Source organism: Venustampulla echinocandica, assembly GCF_003357145.1.
Source record: "Venustampulla echinocandica strain BP 5553 chromosome Unknown scaffold_12, whole genome shotgun sequence".
NCBI lineage: Eukaryota > Fungi > Ascomycota > Leotiomycetes > Helotiales > Pleuroascaceae > Venustampulla > Venustampulla echinocandica.
In genome coordinates this window covers 421,223-439,239 of record NW_022474217.1, presented here as the reverse complement: position 1 = coordinate 439,239, position 18,017 = coordinate 421,223, and the positions used below count along the sequence as shown (strand labels likewise).

Genomic DNA, 18,017 nt, shown 5'->3' with positions numbered 1-18,017 from the left:
GTATATCTAGCATCACTCGCAATCCACCACTAAGGAGTGTCAGGATTCGTGGAACATTCGAGCATTAATACTAAGTTGTATATTTTGCTGTTCTACGAATTCTGACAACCTCTGGTGCGCAACTTCAAACCAGCAAAGTCGAGATAAGCCATTCCGTATCGCTCTATACCTCCTTTTTCTCGATTCCCACAAAACTCAAACCACTCGTCAAATCCCCCCAAACACCCACCCAACGATCAAAAAAATAATTACTTCTCGGCAACCACGGGCCCCGATTCCCCGCCTTGGGAAGATCACCTTTCGCCTTCTCCAAGTACGTGCTGCTTAGATTGAGGAGAGGGGTTGAGCGCATGCCTTTCCAGTCCCCACCAGTTTTGTACTTTACAGCAGAAGATGATGGCCTATCGTTGCTGAGGCTAGGAGTAGCACTCTCGAACCCATTTGCGCGCATATACTTCAATACTCTACAGATGAGGAAAGCAGCAGTATCCGAGCCTAGGGTCCAGCTAGCATTCGTGTACCCGATGGACACAGCGGCATTGGGCACACCTTCAATCATTGTGGATTTCCACAGGAATTTCTCCGGAAACACGACCGGGTTGCTGTCTACAGTAACTTTTGCGCCGCCTCCCAATTGGACTTTTAGACCTGTGGCAGTGACGATTATATCCGCCTCTAGCTCCTGGCCGCTTGTGGTTCTGATTCCCGTGGCCGTGACGGATGAAATTGTGTCGGTCACGATGTCTGCTTTGCCATTGCGGAGTGCGGTGTAGAAATCACCGTCCGGGCATATACAGAGCCGCTGCTCCCAAGGATAGTAGCTGGGGTTGAAATGCGGATCCAGAGGGATGTTGGAAGGGAGTTGTGCTCTTGTTTGGCGACGCATAAGCTTTTTTGCGGCATTGGGGAAGTTCTTGCAGAAAGTGATGAATAAGAAGGGCAGAACAAGGAATTTCCAGCGTAGGATTCGGTGTGAAATCCACGAGGGAAATAGTTTGCGCAACAGGCTACCCGAGGGGTCCTCAGCTGGAACGGTGAGGATATACGATGGTGATCGCTGGAGCATCGTTACTTTCAAGGCGGTTTCAGCAAGGGAAGGAAGGAGGGTTATAGCGGTGGCGCCGCTGCCGATGATGATTATTTTCTTGTTGGCGTGGTCGAGATCTGATGGCCAGAATTGGGGTTGGACGATTGGCCCTTTGAAGTCTGACAGGTTTGGGATATTGGTCTCTAATGGCGTGGAGTAGTTATAGTAGCCAGTTGCGAAGACGACGAAGCGGGCTTTGAAAGTCTCCAAGTTTTGGTCTTTTTCCTCGCATTCGCTTTTGCTTAACCTTTCAACGGAGAGTGTCCATGACGCCTCCTTTGATGACCACTCTGCGGCTAGCAACTTTTTTTCATACTGGATCTTGCGATCAATTCCAAATTCCTCGGCGCAGCCGTTCATATACTCTAGTATCGAGGCCCCATCCGCAATGGCTTTCGGGTTTGGCCAGGGCCGCCATGGGAAGCCGAATGTGTGGAGATCTGAATCGGAGCGGATTCCTGGGTAACGGAAGAGATCCCATGTCCCGCCTATGGCGGTGCGAGACTCGAGGATGGTGTAACTGTAGTCTGGAAGTTCGGTTTGAAGCCGATAGGCGGCGTTGATGCCAGAGATGCCCGCCCCAATGATAATCACGTCGTACTCGGCGGCTGGTGGATCTGTTGTTGTTGATCCCATGATGGCAGAGGAACGGACCACGTGTACGGTCGAGTGAGAGAGAGTTTGTATGGATAGGTGTCTATGCGTTTATGTCTCCATGTCTCCACCCGCACTTTGTATGTGTCTGATGTATATGTATATATATATGCCTTATATGTACATCTGGATTTAAATATCGTGACAAGGGTGGAGAAGCAAAAGGCGGAGAGGCGGGGGAACTGGAGTACCGCCCTCTCGTAGAGTGGTCCCGAGCCAGCCCCTTTCTCCGCAAAACCAAAATAGACCGAGGCCCAACCCTCTGACCACCCCAAGGATGATCAATTCAGCCAAACCCCCCTTATGATACCACTCACCTGCCAGACCTCGGATGGCTACGGCTATGGGGGTTTTATTGCTGACTGCGCCGGTTTATATTTCCCTTGCAAAATAGCTACTACGTACTAAGCTATTTGCCGGTTTGTCCCCTCATGAAACTGGTCGGTCACAATCTCCAGCACCAGTACTGTAGCAGATAAGATAAGATGGCGCAGGGTTTACGGTGGCTGAAAGAAGTGTGGCGGTACATTCCCATACAGATATGTACGTACTTCGTACTCAAATACGAAATCCCGAGCTCACTATAGGTAGGTAACTATCTCGGTAGGTACTTAGTACTCCGTACGAAGTGTCTACGTCGTAGAGTAACTATTAGGTAGGTACCTAAGGTAAGGAACCTATTAGGTATCTGCTTACTACAAACGGGGGTTGAGAATTCGTGGCACAGCACAGTGTGCTAAACTTTATAACATAACTCAAAATAGAGATTCCAAAGCGATAGATCTTGCATTTATAACTAACTTTATATTTCTATAAGTTTGTTTTGTAATTAGGTGTTGTAGTACTTCGTACAGCCGAAACAAAGGGCATGACCACGTACTGTGCGCAGGTATAAAAACATACTGCAACCTCAGGCTGCAAGTTCCCCAACTTCAATATCAACCGCCCAACACCAACTCAATCATCACTAAGCCCCAATGCTTGTCTCCTTGTCGGCGCCCCTGGATCGAAATATGGCTTCTCAGCCAGAGATGTTACTCTGGTTCCATGACGAGGCTCTGAACCTTCGTAGTCCCAGCTCGCATTATGGATCGTGATTCTATTATCCCAAAGCGCAGATGTGTTTGGTGTCCACTTGAAACGGACCTGGATATCAACATTCTGCTCATACACGTCGTAGAGATAGTTCAATATGACGTCGCTCTCTGCTTTGTCGAGCCCGACAATTTGTTTGGTCATGGCTCTGTTGACGAACAGAGCTTTCCACCCCGTCGCTGGGTGCACGCGGACGATGGGATGAGTACGCTCGATATGTTTAGGACCAGCAGTTGTGTTGTTGCGGTCGAGATATGTGTGTGCGCTCACATAGATGGCTTGTCTTCCATCGATGATCTTGCGGAATTCTGGGCTCAGCTTGGAGTATGCCGCGTAGCCGCTTGCCCATAGAGTGTCACCGCCCAGAGTGGGAACCGTATCATTGTGCAAGTGCGTGATACCTGCTGGATGTAGCTCATGGACAAGGTCTCTGAAAGGCACATTAGTTCTACTGCGTATTGATGTTCTTCGAGAGGCTTACGAGTGCCATCGCGATGCTCCTCCCGGCTGTCTAAACGAAGCGGCTCTTTCAGTGGCTTGGAGCGCTGGCCAAATGATCGTGACGCCAGGGACACCGGGTACGTGTGGTACTTGGGGCTTGGGATTGTCAGTATCACTGCCAGCAAACGTCGCTGCAAAGCAGTCTCACTTACGTGGACTTCGACTTCTCCATAGTACTCTCCAAGTTTCTTCTGTTCCTGAGGAGTGATATCCTGATCTCGAAAGAACACCACAGATCTCTCAGCAATCAGAAGGGCTAGTTCATCTTTCTGCTGATTAGTTAAGTCCTTCAATTGAAGCCCAACAATCTCCGTCCCAATATGGGAAGTCAGGTGGATGACCTGCTTTGCAGCAGAGAGCAATGCGCTCTTAGACTTATCTGCCCGTGCCCCTGCATCTAGGTGCTCGCGCTCCACATTTCTGATCCGGCTTGCATCGTCGAGGTACAATGGCTTTGCTGGGCGTTGCGGGTAGCCGTTGCTAAGATCAATTCCGGCCTTCTCGAGACGGGCTCGGGCCGGGGCTGGAAGCTGGATGGTGTCTTTCTTCGGGACTACGAAATCCACGATGCGGGAATCAATTGGTTCTGCAGTCGCTGAGGGAGCCATTGTTTTCTTGGTGGAAGCTTCTGCTATGCTGTGAATTTTATTCTATTTCCAGAAGTGCTGACAACCGGCTGGTTGGCTAAAGAATTGCAATTATTTCTTTGTTTTTGCAGGACAATCCATCTTTTTATATCTATTGTAATCGTGTCCTATTTTACGTCAACCAACACATTGATTGATAATCCTACATCACATGGTGGAGATATACGTTCTATGTGCTCTCCTCAGCCTAGTTTCGGGGCGGGATGAGGCGCGGGTATGGCGTGCTGCCCGCATTCTTTGGCGACAACTATCCTAGCTGCCGGATAGCGGAGTGAGTATCTCACTCTTTAATTTATCTCTTGCCGTCTCTTTCCACCATCTTATTCTTATTCCCGCTTCGTGCTGGTGGTTTGATAACCCCCCACGGGTACCCGACAGTTCTCATTTGCTATAACCTCTTGTGGTATCATCAACCCACGTTGGCACAACATATGTTCAAGTGACTGTTCGTTATACCAATGCACCATTCAGCCACACAAAAGGCTGGAAAAGCAGCTGTCCCTTGCGACCTGGTGGCACCGAGCAGGCGGGGCATGTCTAAGCTGGAAGTCGTCAAATCAAGTAGCAAAGTGTTATCGAAGTGAAACATATAGTACTACGGTGTACTACCATCCTGCTTATCGTAAAGAAATCCAGCACTTCATGCGACCAAAGGAAAGTGGAGTGCACGTAGGAATACCGCCGTGCAAAGTTGCCATCGTTTTGATACGATATCTCTATTGAATTTAAAGATCTCACCGCGTCTAGTCTAGCCCAAGCGGCCGCGCTGAATAATAGACCCCTTTCCGCTGAGCACGCCTTTGTTACGGGCAATAGCTAATCCTTAATGCCTGTTGCTACTGCCTCTGCACAATAACTCTGCAGGATAGGATATTATTGTTTGCCTCATCTGCAAGCGTAGCAATGTTTGGGATGATCAAGTTGGTGGTTCCCCCAAAACTGGGCAATTGCGGATGGTAATTGGCTACTCGTCTGCCAATATACTTCCTAGCAAATTCTTTTAACATGGTATGCGGAATGGACATAAATACTTGGGGAGCTACAGATTCCCTCTCGCTCCTGGCCCTGTATCAACTCTAAACTCGAGAAGCTGACCCTCGCGAGTTACTAGGAAAGGCCCTCATTTCTAAGGCTGGTGAGACCGTAGTTATATCTATCCCCATTCGTCTTCCCCTGCCGTTCCAATTCCAATTCCATCACTATCACATCTTTCCCAGGATACATCGCTACGCAACCCAATTCAAAATATGTCCACAGATAAAGATGGCCATGGCTTAGTGGAGACAGTAGCTATAAAATCCGACTCTGATTCAAACGATGCCGTCTTAAACGAGTACAAAAAAGCACCATGGTGGTCCTATATCTGGGTAATACCTCATATACCCTAGCTCCTAACAAATACACTGACATATGAACAGGATTACGATCCAGACCGAACTCGGACAGAAAGAAAATTCATCCAAAAACTAGATGTATTTCTCCTGACCATATTTTGTTTCGGCTACTTCATCAAAAACCTCGACCAGACCAACATCGGCAACGCCTACATCTCAGGCATGAAAGAAGATCTCAAGATGAACGGAAATGAACTCAATCTCATTGACGTAGCCTGGACTACAGGCTATGTCATCGGCCAGCTGCCCTCCCAACTCATTCTCACCAAAGTCCGCCCGTCGATATGGATCCCGTCCTGCGAGTTAGTATGGACAATTCTCACGTTCTGCTTGGCAGCAGCGAAGACTTCAAATCATGTAATCGCCATACGGTTTTTCGTCGGCTTGGTGGAATCTATTTTCTATCCAGCTGCACTTTTCCTCCTAGGATCTTGGTACAAGCCCTCTGAGCTAGGGAAACGGGCGGGTATCCTCCATGCTTCATCAGCGGGCGCGGGGATGTTTTCAGGATACCTCCAAGCCGCAGTCTACAAAGGACTCAACGGGGTACACGGGAAGGCCGGCTGGCAATGGCTTTTCATCATGGACGGTGTCATCAGCTTGCCAATATGCATCGCTGGCTACTTCCTAATCCCCGATCTACCTGAGAACACGCGGGCCTTCTACCTCAACGAGGATGACCGCAATCTTGCTCGAAAGCGAATGGATGACATTGGCCGAGCACCTCGGAGAAAACTAGGCTGGTCGATTCTGAAGAGGGTGTTTACGAGGTGGCACGTATATGCTTTTGCGCTGCTGTATATCGTTTTTATCAATACGGCGTCCTCGGGGAGCGTGGTACCGCTGGCGCTCTGGATGAAGAGTAACCACTGGGGTGTTACTGATATCGTAAGTCATGCCCCTCCGTTTATACTGAATTATAGGTTTGCTGATATATATAACGAATCAATAGAACGTCATCGGTACAGGCCTCAGCGCCGTGCAACTGGTTACTACCGTCTCTTTCGCAATACTCAGCGACTTCCTCCGCCAGCGCGCCCCAGTTATGGTATTGGCAGCTGTACGTCCCCTCCAGCTCCTTCATATGTCCCATACCACTAACAGCGAACAGTTCCTAGGTTTCCTCTGTTCCCTATTCCTAACAATATGGAACATTCCCGACGGACTTAAATGGTTCTCCTTCTTCATGACGCGCGGTGCCGTCGTCTTAGGGCCACTCAGTATGTCCTGGGCAAATGAAGTCATGGGCAACGATGCGGAAGAGAGGGCATTGGTGCTGGGGATCATGAATGCCGGGGGTTATGCATTTGCGGCTTGGTTGCCGCTGCTAACATATCCGGTTAAGGAGGCGCCGGTTTTTAGAAAGGGATTTGCATGGAGCACGGCGAGTTTTATAATGCAGGGACTGGTGGTAGGCGGGATTGCATTGTTGGAGAGGAGGGATAAACGGAGGAAGGGGAGGAGAGAGGAAGTAGTTGTCACAGAGGACTGAGTAAATACGGTTCAATCCATGCAGGATGTTATGTTCGTGTGGTCTAGATCCTGGCACTCTGGGCCAAAATCTCATGCTGAAGGCAAAAGTACAAGTACAAGCCTGATACCAAACGCCGACCTATACTCCAGCCTGTTTATATATCATATCCTTAGACAAGTCATTACCCGATTTCAGCTTCTGGTTTCATGCCCACCATCTCATAATCGCCCGCATTATCACTCCCTCTCCCTCTACCCCTCCCTCTGCTGTAGCCCTGCTCTTCATCGCCTCCCTCACTTAGTCCATTTCCCCCGGAGGTCGCCTGCGTCGTAGTAGAGGACCCGAAATTAATAGGTCGTAGCTCCCTCAGCTGACAGGCCCACACGCCCAAACTAATCATCAGACCTGCGCTTGCAACCTGTAGCGCCCACCATAGCCAGTTTCGCGGGATAGAATGTGAGTAGAGGGAGGTGACGATAAGATGGATGAAGTGGAGTGTGAGGGCGAAATCGGGAACTAGTTTGCTGCGGGAGATGAAAAAGAGGATTAATAGTACACTGTGAAACCTCTATATTAGCATGCTTGTTAAACTAGAGCGAGGCTAGGAGCTAAGGAAGTAGGAAGTAGGAAGTAATAGGGAAACAAGACGGAACGGAAGGGGGGTAAGTAGAGAAAAGTGAGTATCCGTACCCAAATAAACAATTGAGCAACCAGATCAACCCCAGCATCCATCCCACCGTCGTATCGCCCCTCAAGCTCCGCCAACTCAAAACCATATCCAAACTAAAGGCCTTCCCCGATACCAGCGCTGTGAAGAGAATAAGGGCCGTAGCTTCCGCATACCATATTGTCTGTAGCAGGACGATCTGGGATAGGATCTTGAGGGGAGGAAGCTCTGTGAGCGCGCCCGGGCGGGGAGGGCGGCGGCGTCGCGCCATGGATTAGATATCTTTTTTTATCTCAAGATATCGAAGAAAGAGACATATAGCGAGCTATTGCTGGAATAGCCCCATAGCGGCGTTGTTGCGGTGCGATAGGAGACGGCAATATGACGCGTGTGAGGAGGTAAAGGGGAGCGGCGTCGCTAATAATGTCGCAGACTCGTGGATAGATTAGGAAAAGCGCCCCTTTTTCTGCCGTCACGTGCTATGCCTTTTGCTTTACGCTTCCGTCCGTGACCTATGCCCCCGAGCCTCTGCCTTGTACTGAGTACGTACAGACCTAGGCAGTTTTATAAAGCTGTAATTACATTTATATCTAGAGATTGATAAATCCCCCCCCCAATTTGCTTAGTCTCTTGAAAAACTGGGGAATTGAAATTTGTATAGAGAAGACGGTTATTTTGATGGAAGATGATGTTTATAAGGGCATCAATGACGTAATGTTAGACTCGATTATCGATCCACTAGCTTCCAAACCTACCTAGGTACCTACTCTAATTCTCTACCTACCTACTTATGTACCTTAGTAGTCTCTCTCTACCACAATAATTATTTTCGAGTTAGTAGACCCCGAGATATTTTAGTTGAATTGGCGTGACGTGAGGTAAGGAATAAGACTCATACACGCTACTGAATCAATAAGGATTTAATGAAAATTGTCTATTACCAAATTACAGTGCGACTCCTATAAGTACAGTACAGCCCCAATTCTTCCCCCCTAAAAATTCAAATTCAATTCGTCGTCCTCATGTCCTACCTATCGCGCCTCCTATGCCATTAATATTGCAGTCGAAAAGATTACCTATTACCACCGCATACACCCCCTCCCCCACCACGCCCAACACAACGAGTCGGGTGGCATAGTAAGCAGGTACGAAGAGCAAAGTATTTCATAAAAGAACCCCTGGGAATATCCTCCACCAATCCGGGAAATGACCCGACCCTACTCCATCGGCCCCTAACCGGTAGCAGTAGCAAAAGTAACAAAAGATTTCTAGTTTGTCTTGATGACTTTTGTTGCGCTGGGCATTAAATCAAATGGGGACGGCTTCCTGGCGGCCACGTGTTTCTCCGTTTATGGCGCTCTCCTGGATTGAACCAGCATCCTCTTCGTCTTCATACTCCTCGCCTCTGTGAGCGCTAGCTGGGACCCAAGAGTCGTTGTCGTTGAGAGGGGCATCTTGTCCGGAGAGGTCATGGCCTTCGGCGTTGCGCTTAATATTGTTGCGGCGGCGTTGAGAAAGTGTGCGCGAGCGGGTGGAGAGTTTAGACGAGACAGCAGCATTCTTTGAAACCCAGTTGGTAAGTGCATCCTCACAGTCTTGGATGATGGCCTTGGAGGCTTCGTATCCATCGTATGCAGGCCGAGTCTCGCCTGGGGTGACGGGGGTATCATCCACGAGCTCCAACATATGCTTTCCATAGCCGGCGATGATAGCAAGCTTTTCGCAGTGTTCACGGAGCGCATCGAATTGGTAGGTGTAGGCAGCCTTCAGCTTCTCCCGAGTGATATTGGAAAGCTGGGCCTCAGCGACGAGGGACTCGGCTTCGGCACGAACGAGTTCCTGCTCAAGGACAACAATCTTGGGGGAGTTTGGCTCCTTGTACTTGAGCTGGGCAATCTGGTCGGTGATTTTTTGCTTTCCTATTGGAGTGATTAGCTTGTGATAGTAAAATCTATTCAATTGGTAGATATTAACATACGGTCTCTGCTAGGCTGGACGGAAGCCTCAATGTTTCGGATGCTCTTGATGGTCACACGGTATTGGTCGTAGCGGTCAACATATTGATCCTCGAGCTCACCAATCTCATAGAGCAGAACTCCGAGCTTATCCGTGACATCCGAAACATCATCGTCACAAGCCTCGCCCCAGATAGAGAGTTGTTGCTGGAAACGGTCAGTCACTGGCTAGTTGTATAAGAGCAGAAGGGATAACTTACGGCGACCTCCATACGCTCACGTCCAACGAGCTCCATGCTACGCATGACGTTTTTCTCCATCTTCACCAGCTGGGTGAGCTTCTTCGCAAGATCGGGCCCGAATTGACCGGCTGTTTGACGACGGAGAGCATGGCCTGGAATGGATAATTAGCACATCAGCACGATCACCACCAAGTATCATCGCAAACTGGATTGAGCAGCACCAGTCAGGGAGGAGAGGTACCCAGGTGTTGCCGGCCTTTGGGTAACGAAGCCAACAACACAGGGCGATCTGCTATGATTTGGGCCCAGCTCTGGAAAAGTTGTCGCGGGCATTGTTTTCAAGTACAGCCTCAACGACATTTCCAATGAGGCAACCCATATCCCTCAATATTCTTGCACAAACCACACCATAGAAAAAGGGACAACTAACCAAGACCACTCTTTCCAAACAGCCTACCAGACTTGGTGCTCGAAGGAGGCGGGGGTGGGTTCTGAAGCTGCGAAGCCTGGTATCGTATCATATCGTCAGTACTCAATTCAACGTTATCTGGACCTGAGATGCGACGCGATGCGCTGTGATAGAAACATACCGTGGGAGCCCGTGATTGCCTCATTGAGTATGTTCGATGCATGGTAGCGGTATTGCGGTGGTTCTCTGAAGTGTTGTGCTATGCCTCGATGGCTTCTTTCTTGCCTGTTGATTGTTTGGGCGGGGGACGAAGCGGTGTATCGAGGCTGTGAAGCTCTGTCTTCTATCGCTGTTGTTGTGATGTAGTGTGATGTGGTGATGCGCAGAGGAGGGATCTGGAGTTGGGAAGAGAGAGAGAGAGAAGAGGAGGAGAGAGACTTTGACGGTCGAAGATCTGGGTTGCCAATGACGATGGTTTTCCCTCTTCCCTCCGAAGAACACATCACAGCACAACACCAAGCACCGCAACCGTACTGGTAGTGACGTAGTGAACCCCACGCTAGCGCCAGAAGCGGACAAGCATTGAGACAAAGCACAGCCACACCAGCAGCCACAACAACTGCCACACTTCACATCATCTCAAAATGGCTGGTATTGACTTCATACTTCATTATATACTTCACACTTTTCCAACGTTATCTTTATCAGCCAACATCCTTTCCTTCGCAGAAACATTTCCACCACATTAAAATTAAAATAATTACAATAGATCCCATCTAACCCCCCCCCAAAAGAAAATTAAAATATGCGTATCTAGCGCCCTCCCGGTATCTATCTATCTCGACTCTCCGCAGAGATCTCTACGGTATTTGTATCTAGCTCCTCACGCCACAACCACCACCACCCACACCGTCTCGCGCCCAGCAACTCTATAGAGGCCCCAACCTACGTCACAGCATAGTATGTACTTGCCGAGGCTTCCAGATCACCATGTGCATGTATGTAGATCAGAGTAGTACATTGCGTGACTCAAAGTTTAAAAGGGGAGGGAGAGAGTTCAAGATGCCGAAAGCGAAAGATGATGAAATGTGATCTGATATGATGTGGGGTGGGGTGGGGTGGGGTGTAACATTCCTTAGGGCAGTAGTGTGCTTTAATTTCGGGGGGATTGGGGGATGATCATAGATCTCGAGCCGAAAATTCAGTATTATTAGAAAAAGCCTCCGAGATAACAACGATTTATAAAAGTCCTTTTGGATCTTGTCAATCTCAAAATACCAGTTATATCATTTATGTCGCCGCTGCGAATTTTTTTGCGAGGAGTGTAGGGACCCTATGCCCACAAGCATTCGAGCCGCATGATCCGTATATGAAGGAAGGCTTATGACCTTGGTATTTGGAAATTTTTGGAGCAGGATTGCGATGTGGGATATAGCTTAAATAGGAAATGGACCACTTCTTTTATCGTTTGAACTCAGGTAGTACATTAGAACCTCTTCCCACATGATTCCAAATATTATTAGGTAGGTAGATAGGGCTCTCCCACGTATCACACTGTATATCATACGATGGAACACGAACAGCACCTTGAGATCAGGTAAATACTATTATAGATCGACAAACATGCCGTGCCGATATTAGCACTCGGGGGGGTGGTGGGTTAGTCGAGAGAGCTGTACGAAACAGTCACGGTCACCATCAAAAGGGAAATCCTTAGATAAAACGACGTTTCGGGCATTAAATCTCCATCTCATAGCTATGCCCTCCTTCCGTCCATAACTCATCATCGTACGATAAATGGGCCCTTTCCCAAATATCATATCTCATTCATTCCCATATGGTGCGCACCGCATCCACCATAACGCCCACCCATTGTCTGTCCCATCTCCTACCCGCATATACATTAAAAAAAACATCTAGCATCTAAAAAATACAGTCTATAAATGCTTTTCTTTTGCCCGTGAAACCCCCAGGAAAAAAGGATTATACTCTCCTTGTTCGTAAATGCATTCCAGAAAGAAATGGGCTCGTGACGCGTCGCCAGACACATATACAGATATATATCCAAATCGAACCCTTCGAGGGGTTACCTCCAAAAAAGATCCAAGCAGACAAAGGTAAGAAAAGATGTAGGGTATCTGAGCGAAATCACAAAGTCTATAAATACAAGGGGGTATCGTGAAATGCTTTCGCAAGATGGAATGACCCCAGCCGGTAACCACCAGATTTGTCAATGGCTGGAGAAAAGACAAATGGTCAACAAAGGGAAATTGGGGAATAAATATGTACATCGAGTACAGCATAGCAAAGCCCTGAAACGAGCTGGGCGAGGGTGTCGCAAGGTGGTAACGGCGGATGCTGGCAATGGATGAAAAGCAGAGCCTTGCGCTTGTGTCGTTAAGGCCAATAAATCTGCCAACGGGTTGTGAGGGTAGGATTCATTTCTGCTCCGTAACGGACCAGAATATGTTTCACTTTGGTAAGGCGGTTGAGCTTCTCGGTGAGTCCTTGCCGGATCCTCGCATCGCTGGTGACGTGGGTAACGCGGATTAAAGAAGCGATTTCTTCATATTTCGAAAGCACACCCCGGAGGACGCTTATTTCGACCCCTTTAGAACCTCGGCTGCAGAAGTTGACCATGGCACGCCTCCTTGATGGATCCTCGAGCTCCAGGACGTATTCGAGCGTTTCATCGAGGCCCCGAGTTGCGAGGTTGTACACTAGGCTGTTCCCCTCCCGATCGAGGACATGGATCGCCTCTCGTAGCGTGGGATCATTGGGGGACAATAGGACTCGAATCAACTCCGCAGTCTGCGATGGCGTCTCTTGGGTCTGATGTCGATCATCATTAACACGCTCTTGTGTAATAATCGCGTGGGCGGGAGTCATCCCCGTATCATCGGGGCCATTTCGATCCCGGCCAGAGTTACAAGCGCAGACCATCTGGTCGAGGTATGAATTGCGATGCGCGTTGGTATGGTTGCATATACGGCACTCGTAGAATCCCATGTACGATGTCCCTCTGGCGCCCCTGGCTATGTCATGGAATCCGTACATCCTGCTGCCACATTGGCCATCATCCCCATTGGACTGAAACAACTTCGTTTCGGTAATGCCTGCTTGTATCAGGCCATAATCCGCTGGAGATTTGGACTTGACCCTCAGTGCGGTCCTGTTCATCAGCATGATTGCCGTCCGACCGGAAATGTCGAAGGAGCGAAGCTGATGCTGGGCGTACGGGAAGATGCTCAATATCTTGGGATAGAGGTAGCGCTCAAGCGGGTATTGGAGAAGACAGTGCATTGGTGTGCGTCCTTTGACATCGCGCTGAGTCAGAAGCAGGCCTGGAGGACATTCGCGGCCCTTGAACCAGTCTAAGAGGTTAAGCAGCTCATCTCCTAAATCTTGGGGGTTAAGTACGTGAAGCGGATTCTGCCCGAAGACGTTCTGGCTGGAAGTGTCATTGAGTAACTGAGGAGTGAAGTACTCGATACCCACTCCAGCGGTCATCAGAAAATGCAGCGAGTGGTTCCCTACAAAATCGACTTTGCTTACGTTCCTTAGACTGATCATGGCGGTTATGAAGGTACTGATATCGATGCCTCGAGCTTGAAGCATAAGAGCGTGCCATTGACTAAAGCCGCAACCTTGACAGGTGGGAAAGGGAGTATCCCACCGCAGGTGGCTATGGTCCCTGCCGCAGGGAACGACTCGCAGGTCATCATTCCAATAGCCATCCCGGGGGTCGTGCCTTGGCGGTTTCAAAGGCCGTCTTTGAGGAAAGATTGGAGATGGAGGGATGCGACTTGCAGAGCTCACGGATGAGTTGCTTGTAGAGATTGAACGGCGGGCATTCGAAAACGTGTCCGAGAGGTAGGTGTAGGTAGATTGGGCGCTTCCGGTTGACCATGTGGCTGTTGTATCCGTTGTCATGATGGACATACGATCCATCTCATGGTCTCTGCCATCATCTCTCCGCGGACGTGGCGGCGGCGGGCCTGGCGGCGGGCCAGGTGGTGGTGGCAATGGCGGCGGCAGTGCGTGAGGCGGAAGTGGTGGTGGGAATAGAAAATAATCTGGCGGGACGGCATACGGTTGTTGTATGGGTTGTGGTGACTGGGAGCTTGGATGGGGTTGAAGGGGTCGGATAGGTAGCCTCGATGGGCCCATTGAGGATATTGGGGATTGGATATTCGCAGGGTCCGAGACCATAGCAAAAAGGTCTCGAACGACCTGCTCTCGCTCGCAGCGATCGACGGGAAGATGCCAATCCTTGTAGCGATTGGCATATGTCTTGTAACTAACGATAAAAAGTGTGAGACATGACATGACGATCGGATTGCGACACCACCACCACCCTGCGCCTGACTTACCAGTAGTCTAGTTTTGCCTTCATATGGTCTCTTATCTGGGGAAAGCTTATCATGGTCATGTACAGCCGCACCAGATCGGGTTGATGGACCAATTCCCAATTTTTGTTGGCCCTCGTGTTATCGGGGTCGCGAAGCAGCAGTATCCTGTGGCATTGGGCTTCGGTCAGAGAGAAGCACTGGTCCCTCGTGGGCAATGGCGGGTTTGATGGGCTTGGTGAAGCCATGGCGAATCAACGAAGAATATACGCAGATTCCGGGCTGGGAGGTGTTCGTCCTGGGTTCCATTCGTCGATCAAGACGCCCTGCCCGCCGTGAAGTCTGCTGTGGCCACCCGAATATCCAAAAAATGCAATTGTCAGGCGGTTGGTTTCACAGAACCGCCTGATGGCTCGTTCGCGCTGCGGTCGCGGTTGCGGTCGCGATTGCAAATGCAAATGCAAATGCGATTGCAGTGCCTTCGCGCGGGGCGGGAGTAGTATTGAATAGCGCCAGTCGATCCGTTCCTTTTGCGGGGGATCCAGGGACACCGGTCGATGGCGACGGCGATGGTCGAGGAGCAGTCGATTCTAGGTTCGCTCGAGCGATCAGCGCATGCGTGGTTGAGACGAGGCGGCGACGGTCGAGGTCGAGAAGGTTGTCGAGCTGGAGGCGGAGGCTTTCGAGTACGATGCCGCCGCATGAAGTGTGAGACGGCTGCGACTCTGGGAGGGGGAGCAGCGAGCAGTGAGGGTATCGGGATATGCGATGGGCGGGAGGGGATGGGGAGGATGCGGATGAGCGAAATCCAAACGCAACTCGCGGGTAGAGATTGCGGTTGACGGTGCAAATTGAGGCTGAGGACGAGGGCGAGGACGAGGTGGGCGGGTGAAATCGAAGGCGGAAATCGAGGATGGATGGGGTGAAGATCGAGGGAGGTCAGAGGTTTCGAAGGATTCAGCGAGGGTCGGTTGCAAGAGGGTGGGTGTGTGTACATGTGTGTGTGGTGGTTGGTGGTGGTGGTGGAGGGGACTTGGGGGGAGTGAGTGATTTGGGGGGGGGGAGGATTGCTGGGTACTGGGTGCTGGGTTTACAGTGTCTGGGCGCTGGGTGCTGGGTGCTGGGTGTGTGTTAGGGGCTGGGTAGTGGTGGTGGTAGTGGTGGTGGTAGTGGGTGGCAGTGGGTACTGAGCACCTAGTGAGTAGTGAGTAGCGCTGTACACTGGTGCTGGGTGCAGCGCACGCGCTGTAGAGTCCCTGGGATGGGGGTGCTCCTAGGGGGGCTGCAGCGTAGACTCGTGGGCGTGCAACAGGTTATTAGCTCGTTAATACAGCGCAGTGCTACGGTACAGTGGGCTCTACTCCGTACAGCGGTCTACATACCGTGGCTACAGGCTCAATAGCCCTTCGTACAGGCCCTCCAGTGCCCTACCTACAGTACTGTACTTTACCTGGAGCACGTAGTACTGCTGCCAGCTACTGCTACTACTGAGCCACTACCAAGTACCAAGTGCTACGTGCAGTGCCAGTACCTGGCAGGTAATAAAACGGTCCACTATTCCGTCTAGTGTAGGTAGCACTCCATACTCGTACTATCAACTCTTTGACTACCCACGATGCACACTACTACTTTGCTCACAGCACACTATTACTTCGAAGCACTGGACGTGCTAGCACTGATAACACTACCTCCTGTAACTAACGAACACTACTGCACCCTCGGGCATCCTGGTCGCCGCGAGTCTTCATCGCCTCGGTTCCTGCATAACATAGTACGAAGTGTTTATTGAACCCTTCTCGAATCTCGACCCTTCTCCATCGCCATCCGCCAGCACCAGCTCCAGCACCAGCCTTTTCTTCTAGCCCGCTCCGTCCTGGAATCTGATCTGCATACGGATCGTCCATTCACCGTCGTGGGCCCGCGATGCTGTGCTCCGTTGGGTCTGCCCCTACTGTACGTACACTGCTCAGCTCAGCTCGGCTCTGCTCGACTTCTGTTTGCTCCTCGGTGGGCGAGACGAGACGCCATGCCGACACGCACCGCTTCCGTGGCCATGGTATGTCCCAAGACACCACGTACTACTGTACATGTACAGGAAGTATGAAGTACCGGTACAACACCTGGTCAAGCCCAAGCCAAAGAGGGAGGTCGTATTGAAAGAGGGGTGGCGCTTCCAGCGGCTCCTCTCTCCTCTCTCTCACTCGCTCACTCACTCACTCTTCCGTCGAGGAGGCTACACCAGAACGAGGGCGGCCACGCGAAAGTGCTCCTTGGATCCCGAGCCAAATCGTGGGCTTGAACAAATGGCGGGCTGGGCGTGCTGGACGCTAGACCCTGTGGTGATTATGTCAAGCTCCTGGCTCCTCCGGGGTCGACCTGTGAAATCCGAGGCGAGGCGATAAGGTACGGATCCTGTACTATAGCGACCCCCCGGACACGTACGGAATGACACTCATGAGGTTCATAAGGTACTGTGCCAATACTGGCATCGACAGAGGAGTAACTGAGGACTACGAACGAAAAAATATCAACTGTCCAAGACTCCAGAGTCCAAACACCGTCCGTCCACCTCTCCGCCCAGCCTTAGTCTCCAAGCCCGAGCTTTACGGGTTAGGACCCAGTAGTGTAAGTCCTCGAGTAGTACGGAGTTTGCTACAGGACAAAGCACGCACAAGACTACCTAGGTACGAAGTAATAAAGTAGACTTCCAGGATCTAGCATCTAATATGAGGGGGCCGCTGTCACCACTTCCGGCCAGTCAGCGTCGGGCTTCCACCGCCGTGCAGCTTTGTATAAGCAGAAACTGACTTTTTCCTGTGCCTCTTCCAAGTTCCGCCAGCAGCTGGACTACTGACAGTGAGTATCAGTCCCTGTCACCGTCACCGTCGCAGGCGCAGCCGTCAGCGATCCAGCAACCCAGCATCAGGGCCCAGGGGATAGAGCCATGCCTGGCTGTCCAGGCAGGCTGGCAGGGCAATTCCACACGATCGCAGGGAACAATAGCGAATGTGCGCATTCTCCCGGAGTCCATGTCCCATCGCGTGGGATTGTCTTGGCCTATTAGACTGGAGTGGTTGAAGTTCCACAACAATGCCCTTCGAACGGCAAATTGAAGTTTGTAGGTCTGTGCTGGAGTTGAGAGCACGTACGAAGTTCATGTACAGTACTTCGTACTTCGTACTTCGTACATACACGTACATACATGTACATGTACGTAAGGACTGCTGCGTATGTACGAAGTCCTTCGATCCACTGGTACACTCCGTAATTAGGTGTTGCAAGCAAGAATGGAGAATGGGGTGTGTAGTATGGACTCTGGAGTATGATGGGGATTCTAGTAGCGCCTTTATCCAGGACCAAGAACCCGGGATTCGGCATTACGCAGTCGCTGGTAGTACCAGCACTTGTTAGGACATACAGAGTAGCACTGCACCACTGTATTGTACTACTGCGCTGCTACTGTGCTGTACCACCCAGCAGGCCGCAGACAAAACCGCCTCACGACTGGCCACGCACGCTGCGTACCCGATCCGATCACCATCG

The 18,017-nt window shown here is 50.6% G+C and overlaps 5 protein-coding genes across 5 annotated transcripts; 1 reads left to right on the top strand and 4 right to left on the bottom strand.

Moving 5' to 3' along the window:
* Positions 1–163: 163 nt before the first annotated feature.
* On the bottom strand, positions 164–1,723 carry BP5553_09911 (FAD protein; the record flags this gene model as incomplete). Its single annotated transcript, XM_032018534.1, has 1 exon — positions 164–1,723. One exon carries the CDS (start codon positions 1,721–1,723, stop codon positions 164–166), a length of 1,560 nt encoding a protein of 519 aa, XP_031865371.1.
* A 975-nt stretch (positions 1,724–2,698) lies between these two features.
* On the bottom strand, positions 2,699–3,945 carry BP5553_09910 (Uncharacterized protein; the record flags this gene model as incomplete). Its single annotated transcript, XM_032018533.1, has 3 exons — positions 2,699–3,266; positions 3,318–3,433; positions 3,490–3,945. 3 exons carry the CDS (start codon positions 3,943–3,945, stop codon positions 2,699–2,701), a joined length of 1,140 nt encoding a protein of 379 aa, XP_031865370.1.
* A 1,286-nt stretch (positions 3,946–5,231) lies between these two features.
* Positions 5,232–6,870, top strand: BP5553_09909 (Uncharacterized protein; the record flags this gene model as incomplete). The annotated part of the gene is made up of 4 exons (XM_032018532.1): positions 5,232–5,351; positions 5,403–6,266; positions 6,331–6,438; positions 6,490–6,870. The coding sequence occupies 4 exons, from the start codon at positions 5,232–5,234 to the stop codon at positions 6,868–6,870; spliced, it is 1,473 nt and encodes a 490-aa protein (XP_031865369.1).
* Positions 6,871–8,827: 1,957 nt separating this feature from the next.
* BP5553_09908 (Uncharacterized protein) lies at positions 8,828–10,049 on the bottom strand (the record flags this gene model as incomplete). The annotated part of the gene is made up of 4 exons (XM_032018531.1): positions 8,828–9,438; positions 9,498–9,681; positions 9,735–9,868; positions 9,923–10,049. The coding sequence occupies 4 exons, from the start codon at positions 10,047–10,049 to the stop codon at positions 8,828–8,830; spliced, it is 1,056 nt and encodes a 351-aa protein (XP_031865368.1).
* Positions 10,050–12,522: 2,473 nt separating this feature from the next.
* On the bottom strand, positions 12,523–14,521 carry BP5553_09907 (Uncharacterized protein; the record flags this gene model as incomplete). The annotated part of the gene is made up of 2 exons (XM_032018530.1): positions 12,523–14,425; positions 14,499–14,521. The coding sequence occupies 2 exons, from the start codon at positions 14,519–14,521 to the stop codon at positions 12,523–12,525; spliced, it is 1,926 nt and encodes a 641-aa protein (XP_031865367.1).
* Positions 14,522–18,017: the final 3,496 nt, after the last annotated feature.